This window comes from Saccostrea echinata, unplaced genomic scaffold (genome assembly GCF_033153115.1).
Source record: "Saccostrea echinata isolate AGI-Se365-2 ecotype Australia unplaced genomic scaffold, CSIRO_AGI_Sech_v1 ptg000046l, whole genome shotgun sequence".
Lineage (NCBI taxonomy): Eukaryota > Metazoa > Mollusca > Bivalvia > Ostreida > Ostreidae > Saccostrea > Saccostrea echinata.
The window spans coordinates 1,925,011-1,942,177 of record NW_026889795.1 but is presented as its reverse complement, the minus strand read 5'-3'; the positions used below and the strand labels follow the sequence as shown (position 1 = coordinate 1,942,177).

Sequence of the window (17,167 nt, the reverse complement as noted above, 5' to 3'; positions counted from 1 at the left end):
ATTCCTTAATTTTTCACATACCAAGTGAACACTTAAGTGATACACAACCAATTGAACACTTTCATTTACACACTATTAACTGAACACTTCTAAAGCACACAGTCAACTGAGCACGTCTGACACACACTGTCATCTAAACACGTATTGTACCATAGGACTGGCGGTAAATTTAGATTTTGCTTTGATGTTGCTGTGGTGTATTTGCCAGAAGAATCACAGTTTTTTTAAGTCACGCCCATCTTTTGGCATCAAGCCATACTGTGACAAGACCTGAATGATGTCAATTTTAAGTGGCAATGGCCGATGAATGAATTAATAAGTCAACATTTTTAATTTAAAAAAATACTAACATAAGCTTGTCGATGTTCGCTTCATAAATGGTTCTGTATGTTTTCTACGCGTATCTTTAATCAGGAAATGATACGTGCTATCTCGAATTCTCGTCATTCCCTTTCCCGTCTCCAAATACATATAGCAATTTCACATCAGAAGTCCCCGCGTTTTTTTTTTACTTCTAATTCCATTTCAAACTTTCATTAAAATGTCACAAATCATTTCATTTTTTTCTGTACGCCGATTGCCATAAAGAAAAAGTTCAATGGCGATGTTTCCCATACCCATACCCCCTTTTAAAAAAAAAACAAAACAAAAAACAAAAAACCGATCTAGAAAGTTAAATTTTCTTTCAGAGTAAACAGCTTGAATATAAAAGCCTACAATCGCTACCCCTATACCTGTACCTTACAAAAATCATGCCGGGTTTTCTGCGTCTTCAACATTTCAAAGGTACAATATCTTCACACGTACCAATTCCGAATTTTTTATCAACAACTTGCAGTAGCAGTGCCGCAGTTAACTATGATCCTTGCAGATGGAGACAGCTATTTATACAGACTCCGGACCGTGGCTTGACACCTCGTAGTAGGCGGTTCTAATTATCAACTTGCTTTTCTCACATTGGTCCTCTGGTACAAGTAACTTACACAATAGATATTAATTGGTTAGCGGTAAATACACTCACAGTTTTTATTCACTCGGGGCTCCGCCCCTCGTGAATGAAAAACTGTGAGTGTATTTACCGCTAACCAATTAATATCTATAGTGTAATTATAACTAATACACACAGTCAACTAAGCATGTTCAACACACACAGCCAACTAATCACTTCTTAAAGACATGCATGCATGGTTACCTGTGCAGCTCCAACACAGAGTCAACTAACCACATCTGACACACACAATCAACTAACCACATCTGATACACGCAGTCAACTAATTAAAAACATCTTAAGCATACGATTAACAATACCATCTCCAGATAAAACAGTTTAACAAGATAGAAATACATGTATTACGTCAATCTGCCTCGTTAACATAGTCAGGTATACATATTCTTTATGGACAAGATTTAACACATCCCGGAATTGAGGAATCACTGTCTAGTTAGTAGAGTATGCCAGGGCATCAACGATAGTTGGAAACGTGGGATAAATTGCATAACGGGCGAAGCCCATTATGCATAAATTATCCAACGTTTCCAACTATCGTTGATGTCCCTGGCATACTCTACTAACTAGACAGTGATTCTTTATATTTCCATTTCATTTTGAAATAAAATTGTAAATTTAGATTTTAAAAATATAGACTAATAGATTTAAATTACGCGAGGCCTCACATGTCAATTTCAATAGTCCCCGCCCACTGACGTCACTGAAACACAAAGACAGCTGCACGAGAATTACATGCATATTAGACCTCCTTAGCGTCAGACACAAAGACAGCCGCACGAGAATAACATTACATATTAGGCCTTCTTAGCTCCTGACCTTTCGCTTGGCAAAATTTGCATTCCGGAAGAATGATCAAGAAATCAACTCAACTAACTTTCAAAGAGTTATCATAGAGAAAACAAATAGAAATGGAAATATTTCATGATCACCGATCAACCGAATCGTACAAAAAAGTGCCCACTCATGTGTTTTGGTTTCTCATGGTGAGAACACTTACAGCGGAAAACGTTTAATTATGTCAATTAAAGCACAATAATATCAATAGAAATGAATCTTTTTTTGATAATTTACTTTGAAAAATTCCATTAATTTATTTTATACTGAATTTTAGAACAGCCAAGAATTAATATTGTGAATAAACATATTTTAAAATATTTTAAATATATAGATATATTAGGAAACGTTCTACTTTCCAATTTTTCCGTTTGCCCACCTTTCATTCATCGTGCGTTCAACGTCTGCTCACCATGAGCTCATAATGCGCGCATTGTTCACAGTTTTGCGTTCAGCGTTCACCAGCCGCTCGTGTTAACCGTTCACAAAGCATAATTGTTTTGAATATATTTTATTGAATACATCAAAAGGATATGAAACAAGTTCTTATAACTTACTAGTTCATTTCCTTATATATTACAATATGTCATGCAAATTAAATAAAAATAATACAATTGATACAAGTGAAAATGCAATTAAATAACATATCACCTAGAGAATCTACATGTTTCGTCAATAAATATATGAACAGCAGCAAATCTGCTATTTATCTGTAAAGGCAAATTAACATCATTATAAATAGATCTATATCAATAGTGACCAATTCAAGCATGAACAAGCGATTGAAAAGATTAGGTCTTGCATTAGAATAATTTTTACATGCAAAAAAGAGATGTTACACATCTTCATGTTTTTTAACATAAAGGACTATTAATAATTTCCTTTATATGGATATAATAGCAAAGTCCTTCTTTAGCTGACGGAAACCCCAGATAGCTGTCAATCAGAACATAAATTAGGAGACGCACAATGGTACAGTGTAATAAAAAAATTCTGTGAAAGTCTCATTCATTTTATTCAGTGGTATACGAGAAGTTGCAGAAAAGAGATGTGAGCCCCCAAGTAATACTGACATGAAATAATACACCCCAATCACTATAAACTCTGCCTTTCAAACGGGGATGTAAAACTACATGTTTATAGTTGTTTTATCTAAGTTGCAAACTTTGAAATGCGACTGATTGAATTATTGCCTAAATGCGTATTTATCTTTTACGAAAGCCGAATAGGCTCATTTTTGACAAGATAAAAAAAATTAACTCGTTGTAACGAGACAGTTATTCTATACCGCTAAAATATAAATATCAAAGACAATGTAAGTGCAACATATCGCAGGCGTTTATGCAATATATAATATATACGATTACAGTGTGATACATATGCTATTTTTGAGATTCAGAAATGTTTTGAAGGGGGATGGTGAGACATCAGCAATTAGATCATAGGCGTAGTAATAGTAATGTCCCCACCACCACTTTCGAAAAGGGGGCGGTCAAGAGTATCTTTGTGCCCCTTCCTCCAGATTTTTTTTACCTGAGTAAATATCTCCCGAAAATAATGGCAAATACTCGTAGTTGGAATATCAGATCTCTTTTTTTTCTTTTAACTTTTCAAATATTTTACTTGGTTTACCCCCCCCCCCCCCCCCCTCACCCCCTTGGAACTTTGTGATTAAGCTTCTGCGGATTGTCCACGATGATGAGGAATGATGAAGCAAAATGATATTACTTCCTTCCTAATAAGACGTTAGATCTGATCTGCTGATATTGATATTTTATCTACTATTCTGTCATGATTCACTGTTTTTATTATATGTGTGTGTGTGTGTGGGGGGGGGGGGGTTTCCAAGCTGTGGAGATCCACGTAGACCTATTTGAGATTCTTGTCTATTTGGCGTATCCTATGTTTACCACATGGTGACAATGGTGGTAATAAATAGAAGATATTCAATTTTTTATAGTTGATATGGAATTTATTTCACGAGTGGGACAGAATTTTTTTTTTTATATTTTCATGAGTGCGAAGCACGAGTGAAAATATGAAAAATCCTGTCTCACGATACAATACACATTTCTAGGCATAATTTATGCTTGAAATACACCCTAATTAATGCATATTATATTGTAAACTTTAGATATTAAACTTTCATTCCATACCCAAAAAGGATCACAAACATGTCAGCTGTTTTTACTATTGTCAAAGTGAGGCATGTGAATTTCCTACATGCACTACATTTCAGCCTGCTGACCTTCACCTTTTTATTGTAGCTTCCGTAAAATAAAGAGCCCCCAAAGTTTTTTATTCTACCACATTTGATATAACGCAAAAAATACACACTGTGCATGAGATTTCATGCCAAATTGGTAAATTAAAATGTTTCTTTCTTTTATTAAACAAAAGAAATATATAAATTTTTAAGTGATAAGTACAGTATTAGTTCTTGAAATTCATCATATTTATTATTGAGGGGAAGGAGGGATTGATGAGAAAAACTACGTGGATTTAGTTTTTTGTCAGACATTGAATTTTGATAATGCCCCTTTAAGACGTGTCACAATTTGTGATAATGGCATGGAAATATTCCCTCGCTGTAACCAAATCTTTGAAAAAGAACAAAGAGTAAGTGCAAACAAGTTTATTATAGTGCTCCAAAAAAAATGCAAAGAATATCTGCACACCTCCACACACACTCAACACGCACATCTACAACACTCGCACAAATAAAAACAAACAAACAAACAAACAAAATAATAATAAACAAAAAAAAAAAATAATGATAGTATCAATATACCGACTATAATAGAGTCATACCAGACCCGACAAATGTTTTATTGCCATGTGCGAATAAAATCAAAATTGGAAACACTGACTGGCGAGACCACAGAGGTTGACCCAAGACGTTACCGTATACTGTTCATGTACACACAGTCGTTGGTTACTCATGGAATTACGGTTACGATACTGTCCAAAGGTCGCACGTCCCTCTAGCCTTCAACGCCTTAGTACGTAGAATTTCCTCGAATGTCTCAGTATGCCATAATGTTCATCTGCTACTGTAAACACGCACATACACAGATGGTCACCTATAATAACACATTATTTAAAGGTCTGGGTTTCCATAGTCGGTAATAAACGCATTCATAAGGAATACTTGAATATGTCGGGTACATTATCTAGTACAAATAAAACTGAACTTAACAAAGTAATGAAATAATAACTTTTTCTTTAAAAAAAAAAAATAACAAAAAAAACCTAGCTAACAAAATATACAGTTCAAACTCACCGCTGCCAAAGTTCTCAAAATTACTCTACTGTCCACACAGGAAAACTCGAACACACACAAAACATTCAGGCCCAAAGCACGTAGCTATTTCTCTCGCGACCACACAGGTCATACAACATTTGTACTTAGGAAGGACACACCTTCTCACTTCTACGGCCTGCTCAGAACTAACTTACACGTAGACAAAATTGTTAAAACCGGTCTGGCAGCCGTGACCAGCTATCCGTAACGACTATACGATGAGAATGAACCTATGGTACACCATAACCAACATAATCAAATTAAACAAAATTGTGACAATACCTCCCCTTTTAAGTTTCAAAATTGGAAATCATATTTTGAGAGTAAACATGAAACAACTATATTTACAAAACATGACGACTCAAAAAATCAGCGCCCACGTTATCAACACCTTTGATAGCATGAACTACAAAATTATAGGACTGCAGAAAGATGGCCCAGCGCATTAACCTACCATTTGAAACTTTTGATCTGTTCAGATACACCAATGGCTGATGATCTGTCTGCAAAAGGAAAGTCCTACCGTACAAGTATGCCTGAAATTTTCTTACAGCCCATACAATAGCTAAGCACTCTTTCTCAATCACAGAATAACTTCTCTCTCTTTCATTCAACTTTCTACTGGCATATGCCACTGGAAACATTTTCTCATGCATTTGCAATAAAACAGCACCTATTCCGCAGTCGGAAGCATCTGTTCTGAGAAAGAAATCTCTTTTAAAGTCTGGGAGTCTCAGAATTGGGGCATGTAACAGTAATGACTTTAAATTCATAAAAGATCTCTCATGTTCATCGCACCATTCAATTTTATTTGGGGTGCCTTTTTTTAGTCAAATCCGTCAAAGGACAAGCAACAACAGCAAAATTGGGAACAAACTTACGGTAATAACCAATCAGTCCCAAGAAAGAACGTACCTGTTTCTTGGTTTCAGGACGAGGGGCATTCTTGATTGCTTCAAGTTTGTCATTATTAGGTCGCATTACACCATTTCCAACTGAGTGACCTAAAAAATCAAGTGAGCTAAAACCTATAAAACATTAAAAGGTTTTGCATTCAGTTTCCCCGACCGTAGTCTTTCTAATAGACACCTAATAGACACCAAATGTTCTTCCCAAGTTTGAGAATGAATTAAGATGTCGTCAATGAAACTATCGGTATATTTTAAATCTTTCAACAGAACACGCATCATACGATTAAATGTCGCCGCCGCGTTTGATAAACCGAATGGTATTACTTTGAACCTAAACAAACCATCAGGAGTGACGAATGATGTCAGGTCTTTGTCCTCGTCCCTCATAGGAATTTGCCAGTATCCTTTGCAAAGGTCTACTTTAGTAAAATACTTACTTTATCCAATTCTAGCAAAAATTTCCTCGGGATCAGGCATTGGTTCGGCATCAAACACTGTCACCTTGTTTAGCTTTCTAAAGTCGATGCATATTCTCTTAGAACCATCAGCTTTCTTGGCAACAACAATAGAGCTGGCGTGCGGAGATTCGGACGGCTCTATAATGTCCATCTCAATCATTTTCTTGATTTCTTCCCTAACGGAATCACGCAAAGCAAATGGAATTTGATACGGCTTGTTGCGAATAGGATCCGTAGTTGTCAGATGTATCTCATGTTGAGCCAAATGAGTAAGATTAGGTAAATCAGACAAAACATCTTTGAATTCTGATAAAATCTTTTTGACGTCCTCTTGTTGCGATTCAGTCAGATCCGCGTCAACATTCACGTTTTCAAATGTTTCCTTGGCTTCGGAAGGCGGTATCTCTAGAGGGAAATCACTCTCGACTTCTAAATTCTCACCATCTTGAGGTATTTCTTCTTCTATGACAGAGCAAGAACTAAGAACTTCAGGTGAATTTGTTTCTCTTTCAACATACTTCTTCAAAAGGTTAGCGTGGAAAGTCTTGATTTTGCCCTGAACATCAACTTTGTAGTCAGCCATTCCACATTTGGAAACGATGGTAAATGGACCCTTCCATTGCATGAGTAGCTTATTGTTGTCCGTTGGAAGGAGGATTAAAACCTTGTCCTGGACACTGAATGAACGTGACCTTGTTTTCCGATCGTAATATTTCTTATAGCGCTGACTGGACTTCTGTAAGTACTTTCTAGCTAATTCACATGTCTCTTCTAAGCGCTCTTTCAAGTCGATCACATATTGATAAGTGCTCTTGACTTCTGGGTCTTTTAATTCCTTCGTCCATATCTCTCGTAGAACTGTCATCGGTCCCCGGACTGATCGACCATATAATAATTCAAATGGGGAAAAACCCATGCTATCTTGAGGAACTTCGCGGTATGCAAACAATAAAGGTGCTATATACCTGTCCCAGTCTTTGGGTCTTTCAGCAGCCATACGTCTAAGCATTTGTTTAAGTGTTCCATTGAACTTTTCAACTAAACCATTGCAGGCAGGATGGTACGGAGTGGTTGTTAGTTGTGCAATGGAAAGTAGACGACCTACCTCTTTCATAAGGTTAGACGTAAACTGGGTTCCCATATCTGATAAAATCTCCTTAGGAATTCCAAGTCTAGTGAAGAATTCAAACATTGCCTCAGCAACACGTTCCGTCTCAATGCCTTTCAGTGCGACGGCTTCAGGGTACCTTGTACTGTAATCTACCATAGTGAGTACATACCTATCGGTTAAAATTGGCCCAATCAAATCTACAGCAACTCGCTCAAATGGAGTATCAATGAGGGGCATTGACTCTAGTGGAACTGGGGAGACCTTACCTTTTGGTACGGTTCGCTGACACACGTCGCAGGATCTACAATATCTTCCTACATCTCCTTGTACTCCAGGCCAATAAAAGTTAGACAATACCCTATCCGTTGTCTTTTTAATTCCCAAGTGACCAGACAGTACACAATCATGTGCAAGTTTCATAACTGTAATGCGGTGTGGTGAGGGAACAACAAACTGTCTAAAAATGTTATTGCTACTCACCTTCGGAGACTGAAAATATCGGAACAACAGATCATCTTCAATGACAAACCAAGACACATTCTGTTGTCCTGTGAACTTCCGAACACCAGTCCTTGCATATTCCCGATACTTATCCAGTGTAGCGTCCTCATTTTGTGCAACTCTCATATCATCTACTGAGGTAAAATTGTCAGTGATACTAGTTACCTTCAATGTTTTGTACTTTTCTTTTTCCTTCTGAACTTGATTTCTTGTCTGTACGGCTGAGCCTACCACCAATTCTTGTGTATCGATTTCCACAACTTCGTTGTTATTTCTGCGAGTGTCCCATTTTGGATCAGGGTCTGATGGATCTCTGGCGCCGTCTATATTACCTATGATTAAACCATAGACTGGGTTGTTCATACATAGAGCTTTGACCTTACCTGATATGAACGGTGTATGTATGTTGATGTACGCCTCAGGAACTTTCCGGACAGTTCCGTCAATGAGTACACATTCCACATTCCGCCCTGTCAGCTGGTCTTGAGAAACTAGACTGTGTTTTACTACAACCCCACTGCATCCACTGTGTCGCAGAACCTCCACAGGATGATTACCTACATACCCATCTGAAACTGGCATATTATGACAAACACGACAAGCTCCACCAATAACTGGTAACATATGTCCACAGCGTAATGTTACTTGATTGTTCTGTATACAACAATCTTTTAGTTTATCTGACAAAATGCACAAAGAACCTACATGTTTACCTGATTCAGGGGATTGGTTTCCTAGTTGATTCTCTACCTCAACATCCAATTTCTGGTGCTGTGACTTCGTAGATCGGGAAGTAACCCTTGATGAAGAACCAGAGGTTAACATCGCTGCGCTTTTGTAAGTGTGGGTACGATTTCCTTTCTTAAGCCTGTCAAAACAATCTCTAGCGATGTGTCCAGTTCGACCACACTCATAACACTTTCTATCATTCTTACCTGTACTTGAAAAAGGTTTCTTTTGAACCGTTGTTGATGTTGACCTCACATCATCGGTCGCTACTCGATAATTTGTGCGATCGTAAGAAAATGAAGAAGTGCCATGCGCTTCAATAAACTGTTCTGCTAAACGCGTCATTTCCTTAACATCTTTCGGGTGACGTTCTCGTAAGAAAGTAGCTAAAGTCTTACTACAATTTGAAATAAATTGTTCGCGCAACATAAGATCTTTTAAGCCTTCAAACGTTGATGGGGATTTCGCGAGTTCCATCCACCTTTTCAGATAATTGTCTAAATGCGCGAAGAATTGAGGGGGATTCTCCCCTTTTTCTGGCTTACTACTTCTGAATTTCTCGCGGAAACCTTCTTCAGACAATCTAAACCTCTGAAGCAACGAACATTTGAGCTTATCATAATCAAATGCATCGCCAGGAGATAAACGAGAGTAAACCTCAAGAGCAGTACCTGTAAGCAAAGCACTAAGATTTATTGACCATGTATCCTTAGACCATTTAGCATTTTCTGCAAACCTTTCAAATCTTTGTAGATAAGCGTCAATACAGTCTCTTTGATCATTAAATGGAGGAAGTTTGGGCAACTTAGCACGACTTTGAACAGACACATCAGGGGACATGGGGGCACTTTGATGCTTAGAGTTAATTTCTAATGCTAATGCCTCTGCTTTTGCACTCTCTAACTGAATTTGTTTTTCCAACAATGCCAAATGATTGTTTGATTCTTTCATTTGCATCTCCATGCTCAACTCTTTTTCTTTTCTCCTAGACTCTTGCTCACATTGCACTATCTGCAAATCAAGTTCTTTCTCTTCTCTTTTCGCCTCTCTTTCCTTTGCTTTCTCCTCTCTTAACAATTTATCTTCTTCAATTTTTCTTTCAGCTCTCTCTTTTTCTCTAACATATTCTAACAACTGATCTCCTTGCAAACCTAACTTTTGCCCAATCTCTACTAATTTCTCTAACTCTTTCTCCATTTTCAAAGTTCAGTTAAATCAGCGTAAGGATAATGTGATCTTAAATATTTCCATCCCGGACGAGCCCCCAATTGTCACAATTTGTGATAATGGCATGGAAATATTCCCTCGCTGTAACCAAATCTTTGAAAAAGAACAAAGAGTAAGTGCAAACAAGTTTATTATAGTGCTCCAAAAAAAATGCAAAGAATATTTGCACACCTCCACACACACTCAACACGCACATCTACAACACTCGCACAAATAAAAACAAACAAACAAACAAACAAAATAATAATAAACAAAAAAAAATAATGATAGTATCAATATACCGACTATAATAGAGTCATACCAGACCCGACAAATGTTTTATTGCCATGTGCGAATAAAATCAAAATTGGAAACACTGACTGGCGAGACCACAGAGGTTGACCCAAGACGTTACCGTATACTGTTCATGGACACACAGTCGTTGGTTACTCATGGAATTACGGTTACGATACTGTCCAAAGGTCGCACGTCCCTCTAGCCTTCAACGCCTTAGTACGTAGAATTTCCTCGAATGTCTCAGTATGCCATAATGTTCATCTGCTACTGTAAACACGCACATACACAGATGGTCACCTACAATAACACATTATTTAAAGGTCTGGGTTTCCATAGTCGGTAATAAACGCATTCATAAGGAATACTTGAATATGTCGGGTACATTATCTAGTACAAATAAAACTGAACTTAACAAAGTAATGAAATAATAACTTTTTCTTTAAAAAAAAAAATAACAAAAAAAACCTAGCTAACAAAATATACAGTTCAAACTCACCGCTGCCAAAGTTCTCAAAATTACTCTACTGTCCACACAGGAAAACTTCTCGAACACACACAAAACATTCAGGCCCAAAGCACGTAGCTATTTCTCTCGCGACCACACAGGTCATACAACATTTGTACTTAGGAAGGACACACCTTCTCACTTCTACGGCCTGCTCAGAACTAACTTACACGTAGACAAAATTGTTAAAACCGGTCTGGCAGCCGTGACCAGCTATCCGTAACGACTATACGATGAGAATGAACCTATGGTACACCATAACCAACATAATCAAATTAAACAAAATTGTGACAAGACGATAAAATTGAACTGGTATTCCTTGTTAACAGGCAAGGAATTATCAAAATATGGAGTTAAAATTTAACAAATGGTATCATATCGACATTATAAATTCGGAATATATAAAATAATGGGGATTATTTCTATGCATTTTTATTCCGACAAATATTACGCAAATTTTTCCCTAGGAGGTGTTGGCTCAAATCGCAAGGGGAAGAGGTCCGAGGCATAGCTTTAGTAATTTTACTATGTCAGTTTAAATAAATTTGAGTTTTCCAGGGATCCGGTGTAAGGTTGAATATTGATTCGAGTTGAAAATTGACCCGAGATTCATTTTTCAACGTTGAATATTGAACCGGGGGTGCTTTTTTCTCCGTTGAAAATTGAAACCCAAAATCGTTGAATTTATACCCGGGGTCATTTTTCAACAGTTTGAAATTTTTTTTCTAATCTCTGATGACCTCAACACGTTGAAAAATTGACCCTGTTGAATATTGACCCCCACTACAGAGTTTGACTTCTTTGAACTGGGAAGTTGTTTTACGGGATTAATCAGTATCTATATATTCATATTTCGGTTTTAAAGTTTTCCCTTTTCAAGAATAATAGAAATAAGCCTATCATCCCGAGTATATATGTACATTTTTTATCAATACACGATTACACTTATTTTCATGCATGACAACCTTACTTTTGGCATCACTTTCTAAAATTCATACATCTATAAATAATTACATGTACGAATCTATAAATAGGCCATAAAACAAAAACCCTGGAAATTCCAGAGGTGGGATCTGGTATCTAGAAAGTGAGCCCTATATATTGATCAGGTGGACAGAACACTCCATCTAGTCAAATCCAGTATAAAAACAAAAGCAAAAGCCTTACAATTAGCATGAAACACACCGGCCAAAATAAATCCAATGATAGGTTGGTTATATTTGTGAAAAAAGGTCAACAAAGCGACCATAGCATTTAAGTACTCCCTGTAACAAACTTATCTGTCGGTAGCCTGCCTCGGCTTAAAAATTAATCTTACTCGGAGCAAACCTTGAGAATGGATTAAGTTGGATATGTAAACACCATATTATGGCGTGTAAAACGTTGCATTATTATACTTTTTTGTTATTTTTATTCAAAGAGTTTATTATTCTAAAACATATTCCTATTCGATAAAATGTTATTTCTATTCCATTAGTTGTTATTCCTATTCGTAAAAATGTGATTCCTTTTCGATAAATTGTCATTTCTATTCGATAAATTGCTATTCCTATTAGAAGAAATATGATAATATGATTCCTATTCCAAAATATATCATTCATATTCGAAAACACGTGTTTCCTATTCGATAATTTTGTCATTTCTATTCAATAATTTTGTCATTCTTATTCGAAAATTATGTGATTTATACGTTATTGTTCCCATTCGAAAAGATATCCATTTCTTTTCGAAAAGATACGATTCTTATTTGATAATCTTCTTATTCTTATTCGATAATTTTATCTTTCCTATGTGATGTTTTCTTATTCTTTTTCAATAATTGCATTATGGGCGTCTTTAATTTCAGATTCAATGGGATATATCGAGTCAACATATGAACTAAAGTAACTATTGTTACTTGATCATACGTCAACGATGTATCAAAATGACGAGTTGAAGGCCAAAGCAAGTTTTTTCTTCTTCTCATGTAAATTTTTTTAGATAAATTCTTCTTCATAGAGATTAAAAAACAGGCCGGCTTATAAAGGAGCACAATTAGTGCCCATCGAAATTCCAAACTTTTGTTGGAAGACCCTGTCTCCGAAGATTACAAAAGCGGTGTCAATTAATAACTCCAGCCACCTTTTAACATCAACTTCAGGATACTTTAAGGTAGAATCAGGGTGATTTTTAACAACGTGATTTTGTTGATGACCTATTACAAGATACGAAAATTTCCGACTTCCATTTTTATTGAGGAAGCAGTTGTCCATGATAAATTGTAGAGTTTTAAATTTGTCGTAAGGAATGTTTGTAAAGACTGTACAAAAGTCGTACGTTTTGATATTACTGACTTTTAAAAAAAGTATCGATTTCAAATTTTCTAAAACGTCTTTAGAGATTTTTTTTAGAATCCACATCTGATTTGCAATACCTATAGAATATGCTGTAGCGCACTAGATCGGAATATTTATTTTTAAAAAGTTTTATATGAGAAAAGATCGAAAATCTTTTTTGCAAGATAAACAAGAGACCCATGGGCCACATTACTCACCTGAGCACTGTGGCTTGGAAAAAACAAAAATCGGTTCAGTTTTGAAAAGCTTAAATGCATAAGTGGTCCCAATCTACCCCAATTAAAGAGGGGGTTGGGTGATTTGAACAAAATTGAATCTACACTAACTAAAGATGCTTACATATTTCTTTGACTAACTGTGACTTTATTCCATACAAGTTTGAACTCTCATTATGGTCCCGCCCTCCCCCTGGGGGTCATGATTTGAACAAATGTGAATCTACACTATCTAAGGATGCTTCCATATAATATGACCAACCATGGCTTTACTGTTCTTGAAAAGAAGATTTTAAAAAAATTGTATGTTTTACTATGTATAACTTTAATCATCAATTGTGGCCCCACCCTTTTCCCAGGGGGTCATGATTTGAACACACATGAATCTACACTACCTTAAGATACTTCCGAATAGTTAATAACCAATCATAGCTTTGCTGTTCTTGAGAAGATTTTTCTTATATACTCCAATATAAACTTCGATCGTCCATTGTGGCCTTGTCTTACTCCAAGGGGTCATGATTCGTACAAATTTGAATCTACAATACCTGATGATGCTTTCATATAAATATGACCAATCATGGTTATGCTGTTCTTGAGAAGATTTTTCCTATATACTCCTATGTAAAACTTTGACTGTCCATTGTGGCACAACCCTACCTCCGGGAGTCATGATTTGAACAAACTTAAATCTACACCACTGGAGGATGCTTCCATATATATAATGACCAATCATAGCTTTGCTGTTATTGAGAAGAAATTTTTTAAAGATTTTTCCCATATATTCCTATGTAAAATTTTGATCGTCCATTGTAACCCCACCCTCCCCCCCAGGGGTCATGATTTGAACAAACTTGAAACTACACTACCTTAGGATGATTGCACATGAGTTTCATCTTCATCACAATTATACGCAAGTGGAGGTTTTTCAAAGGGGATCAAAGTTTTACATCAGATTATAAAGAAAAAAAATCTTCAAAAGTCTTCAAGAACAGCAAGGTCATGATTGTAAATCTTGAAATACAAGCATCCTTGAGTAGTGCATTAAAATTTGTTCTAGTCATGGCCCCAGGGTATTGGAGGGGGGAGGGGGTAGTATAGGGGATCAGACATGTAGCTTTGTATACATTGTAATTTATTGGATTAAAGTTTCAATAACCTTTAAAACGTACCAGGACCTCAAGTATTTCCATGTGTTGATCGAGGTCTGAATAGGTCAAGACCCCCGCCCCTCCCCACTAGGGGGTTCAAATTTTCATGTGAAGAAAGAGGGAATAGTTCGTAAAAATCAACAGCTGCTGAACAAAGGTTAATCATTGTGGCTTATGGACCTATTTGCATTGTCTCTCAGTGGTAAGGGGGGGGGGATGTTTTGTCATCTGAACAGAGTTTTACATGTATAATCTTTGATCAGAATAGTTTGCTTGCCTAAGCTTTTGGGTTAGGTAAGGAAAAATGATTTTAGCTTCTCGAAGAGATAACAGATTTTCAGAGAATCGCTCTCTCCCCTTTCCCTTATACACTATCAAGAACAGTTTTCTTTATGCCTTTCGTATACATACAAACCGCATTATTGAGAACTAGACTGAACCAAGATTAAACTCAGATATTCAATGATTCGAAATAACCAGTGAGTGTAAAAAACATAAAAGAAGATGATTTTGACTGCCAAAGCACTTCAACATATCCATAGTATTTGAGATATCAATATTAGAAATAACCACGTTTAACTGTATATTGTCGGATTTCAAAGTCAGCGCCCTTGGGTCACAGTCACATTAAACATGGAAGGTTATTTGAGCCCTTGCAGTTATGTATCTGCCATATTGACTCTTTTACAGTCTTGAAATCTGAAACAAAATTCTCCAGAGAAAAATGTTCATTTGAGACACAACGGCTTTAGCACAACTATTTTTTATCATGATCGATGACCGAAAATTTTTTGGCAATTATCCAAGAAAAAAGTGTACAATTACTATATCAGTAACTGTTGCTCGCATAAAAATCTTATTTCCTAAACCGTAACTATGTAGAAATGAACATTTATTCCCATGGACTTTTTTGGTTTTGATTTCAAAACATGTTCTTGTTGATCTCTTATTCAGTTATAATTTCATACAGTTGTCCAATCACAACTTCTTCCATGCATTTAAAACAGAGACAATTTTGATTTATGATTTCTGACATAGGTACATAAAAAAAATTAAAATCTCATCCATCAGATAGTCATTTGTTTATGGAAGTTGTGAAAGGCTTATATTCTTGACATTTACAAATAACTTTAATTAACTAATTTTAACTAACATGCATGTTCTGCAACTCATGACATCACTATATTCATGTTTTCTCTCTACATTGTATTTTCAAAGGATAAAGTCATTCTTGTTGTTGTTTAAAATATCATATCTGAAATTTTTTGGAGATACCATTAAAAAGTAAATATTTGGTTAATTTGTTGTTATTGTTCTTTAACTGAAGCTAAGCAGTTAATTATGTGGGAAATAACTCTTTGCAACTAACGAATTACATTTCTTCAACTAAGAGTTAATCTTTCTTGTTTACGAAAAAAAAAAATCTGCTGTATTCATTCTTTGATATATATTCATAAATAGTTCATTTTGAATATATATTTAAGTATGACTTGGAAAGTGTACATATTATGTAGTCAGGAATAAAATCATAACTGCTGGATTTAGTCTTCTTTTCTTTCGTTCAATACATAATTCTATATAGGACGGGTAAAATTTATGCGGGTCTGAATAAATCTGTCACCCATACCAAAGGGCAAGGTCGTTTCTTGAAAAGGCGTTATAACGCCTTTTAATTTATTTTTTTTTTTTACCGTAGTTTGATCCTAATAGGCTTTCGTACCTAAAACAATAAATAAATAAGCAAAATAAATAAATAAATGAAAATTAAAAAAAACAAAAACAAAAAAGCCCCCCCCCCAAAAAAAAAAAACTCCAACACCACCACCACCAAAAATTACGATAGCGTTTTCATCAGTTCACCATTCAAAGAGAAACAACTCTAAAAATCTCTAAAAATGCAGGAGATGCATGTATGTTTTCTCTCCCCTTAGTTGAGTAATTCTTCCTGTTTGTCGAACAGTAATTAGGTGCCTACATTTTTTTCAATACACAGATACATTTACTGTGATTTCTGATGAACACAAGAACTGTATTATATATACAATGTAAGCATCGAAAGTGAAAGGAATTGTTCTATGTCGTTATAATTATGTATTTTTCTTTTTTTAACTTTAAAAATAAGAAAATCTTGGGTAATTAGAATAAGATTTCAGCAAGGGAAAAGTAGGGAAATTCTAACCATGTGCTTATAATAGTACTCTATGCGTAAATAGAATTAACTACATGTAGTTATTTGTTAAAAATCAAAAGAACCATTGCAAAAATAAAGAAATTAACTACTTGTACACGTTTAATTTGTTAATGTTTTCTATAATGAATAATGTCATACGTTTCCTCTTTATCAGAAACGACACTAGCACTTCATTGATTTGAACATATTTTATTGCAATAAATATATACAATGGGCTTGGGCACAAGTTCTAAAAACTGAATTCGCCCTCTCCCTACATGTACATGTAATATCACAAAAGATTGAATTAGACATGTCGAACAGTATGTATACAGAGTAAATGAACTCAACATAGAAACACATACTGCTGATCGAATTATTGTCTATATACATTTTAAGAACAATAGATTAATCTGCCAGAGTGCTGAAT

General features: G+C 35.6%; 1 protein-coding gene across 1 annotated transcript; it reads right to left on the bottom strand.

Moving 5' to 3' along the window:
- Positions 1-8,685: 8,685 nt before the first annotated feature.
- LOC133201936 (uncharacterized) lies at positions 8,686-10,054 on the bottom strand. The gene is made up of 2 exons (XM_061337724.1): positions 8,834-10,054; positions 8,686-8,742 (listed from the first exon to the last, which is right to left on the bottom strand). Exons 1-2 carry the CDS (start codon positions 10,052-10,054, stop codon positions 8,686-8,688), a joined length of 1,278 nt encoding a protein of 425 aa, XP_061193708.1.
- Between the last annotated feature and the right edge of the window lie 7,113 nt (positions 10,055-17,167).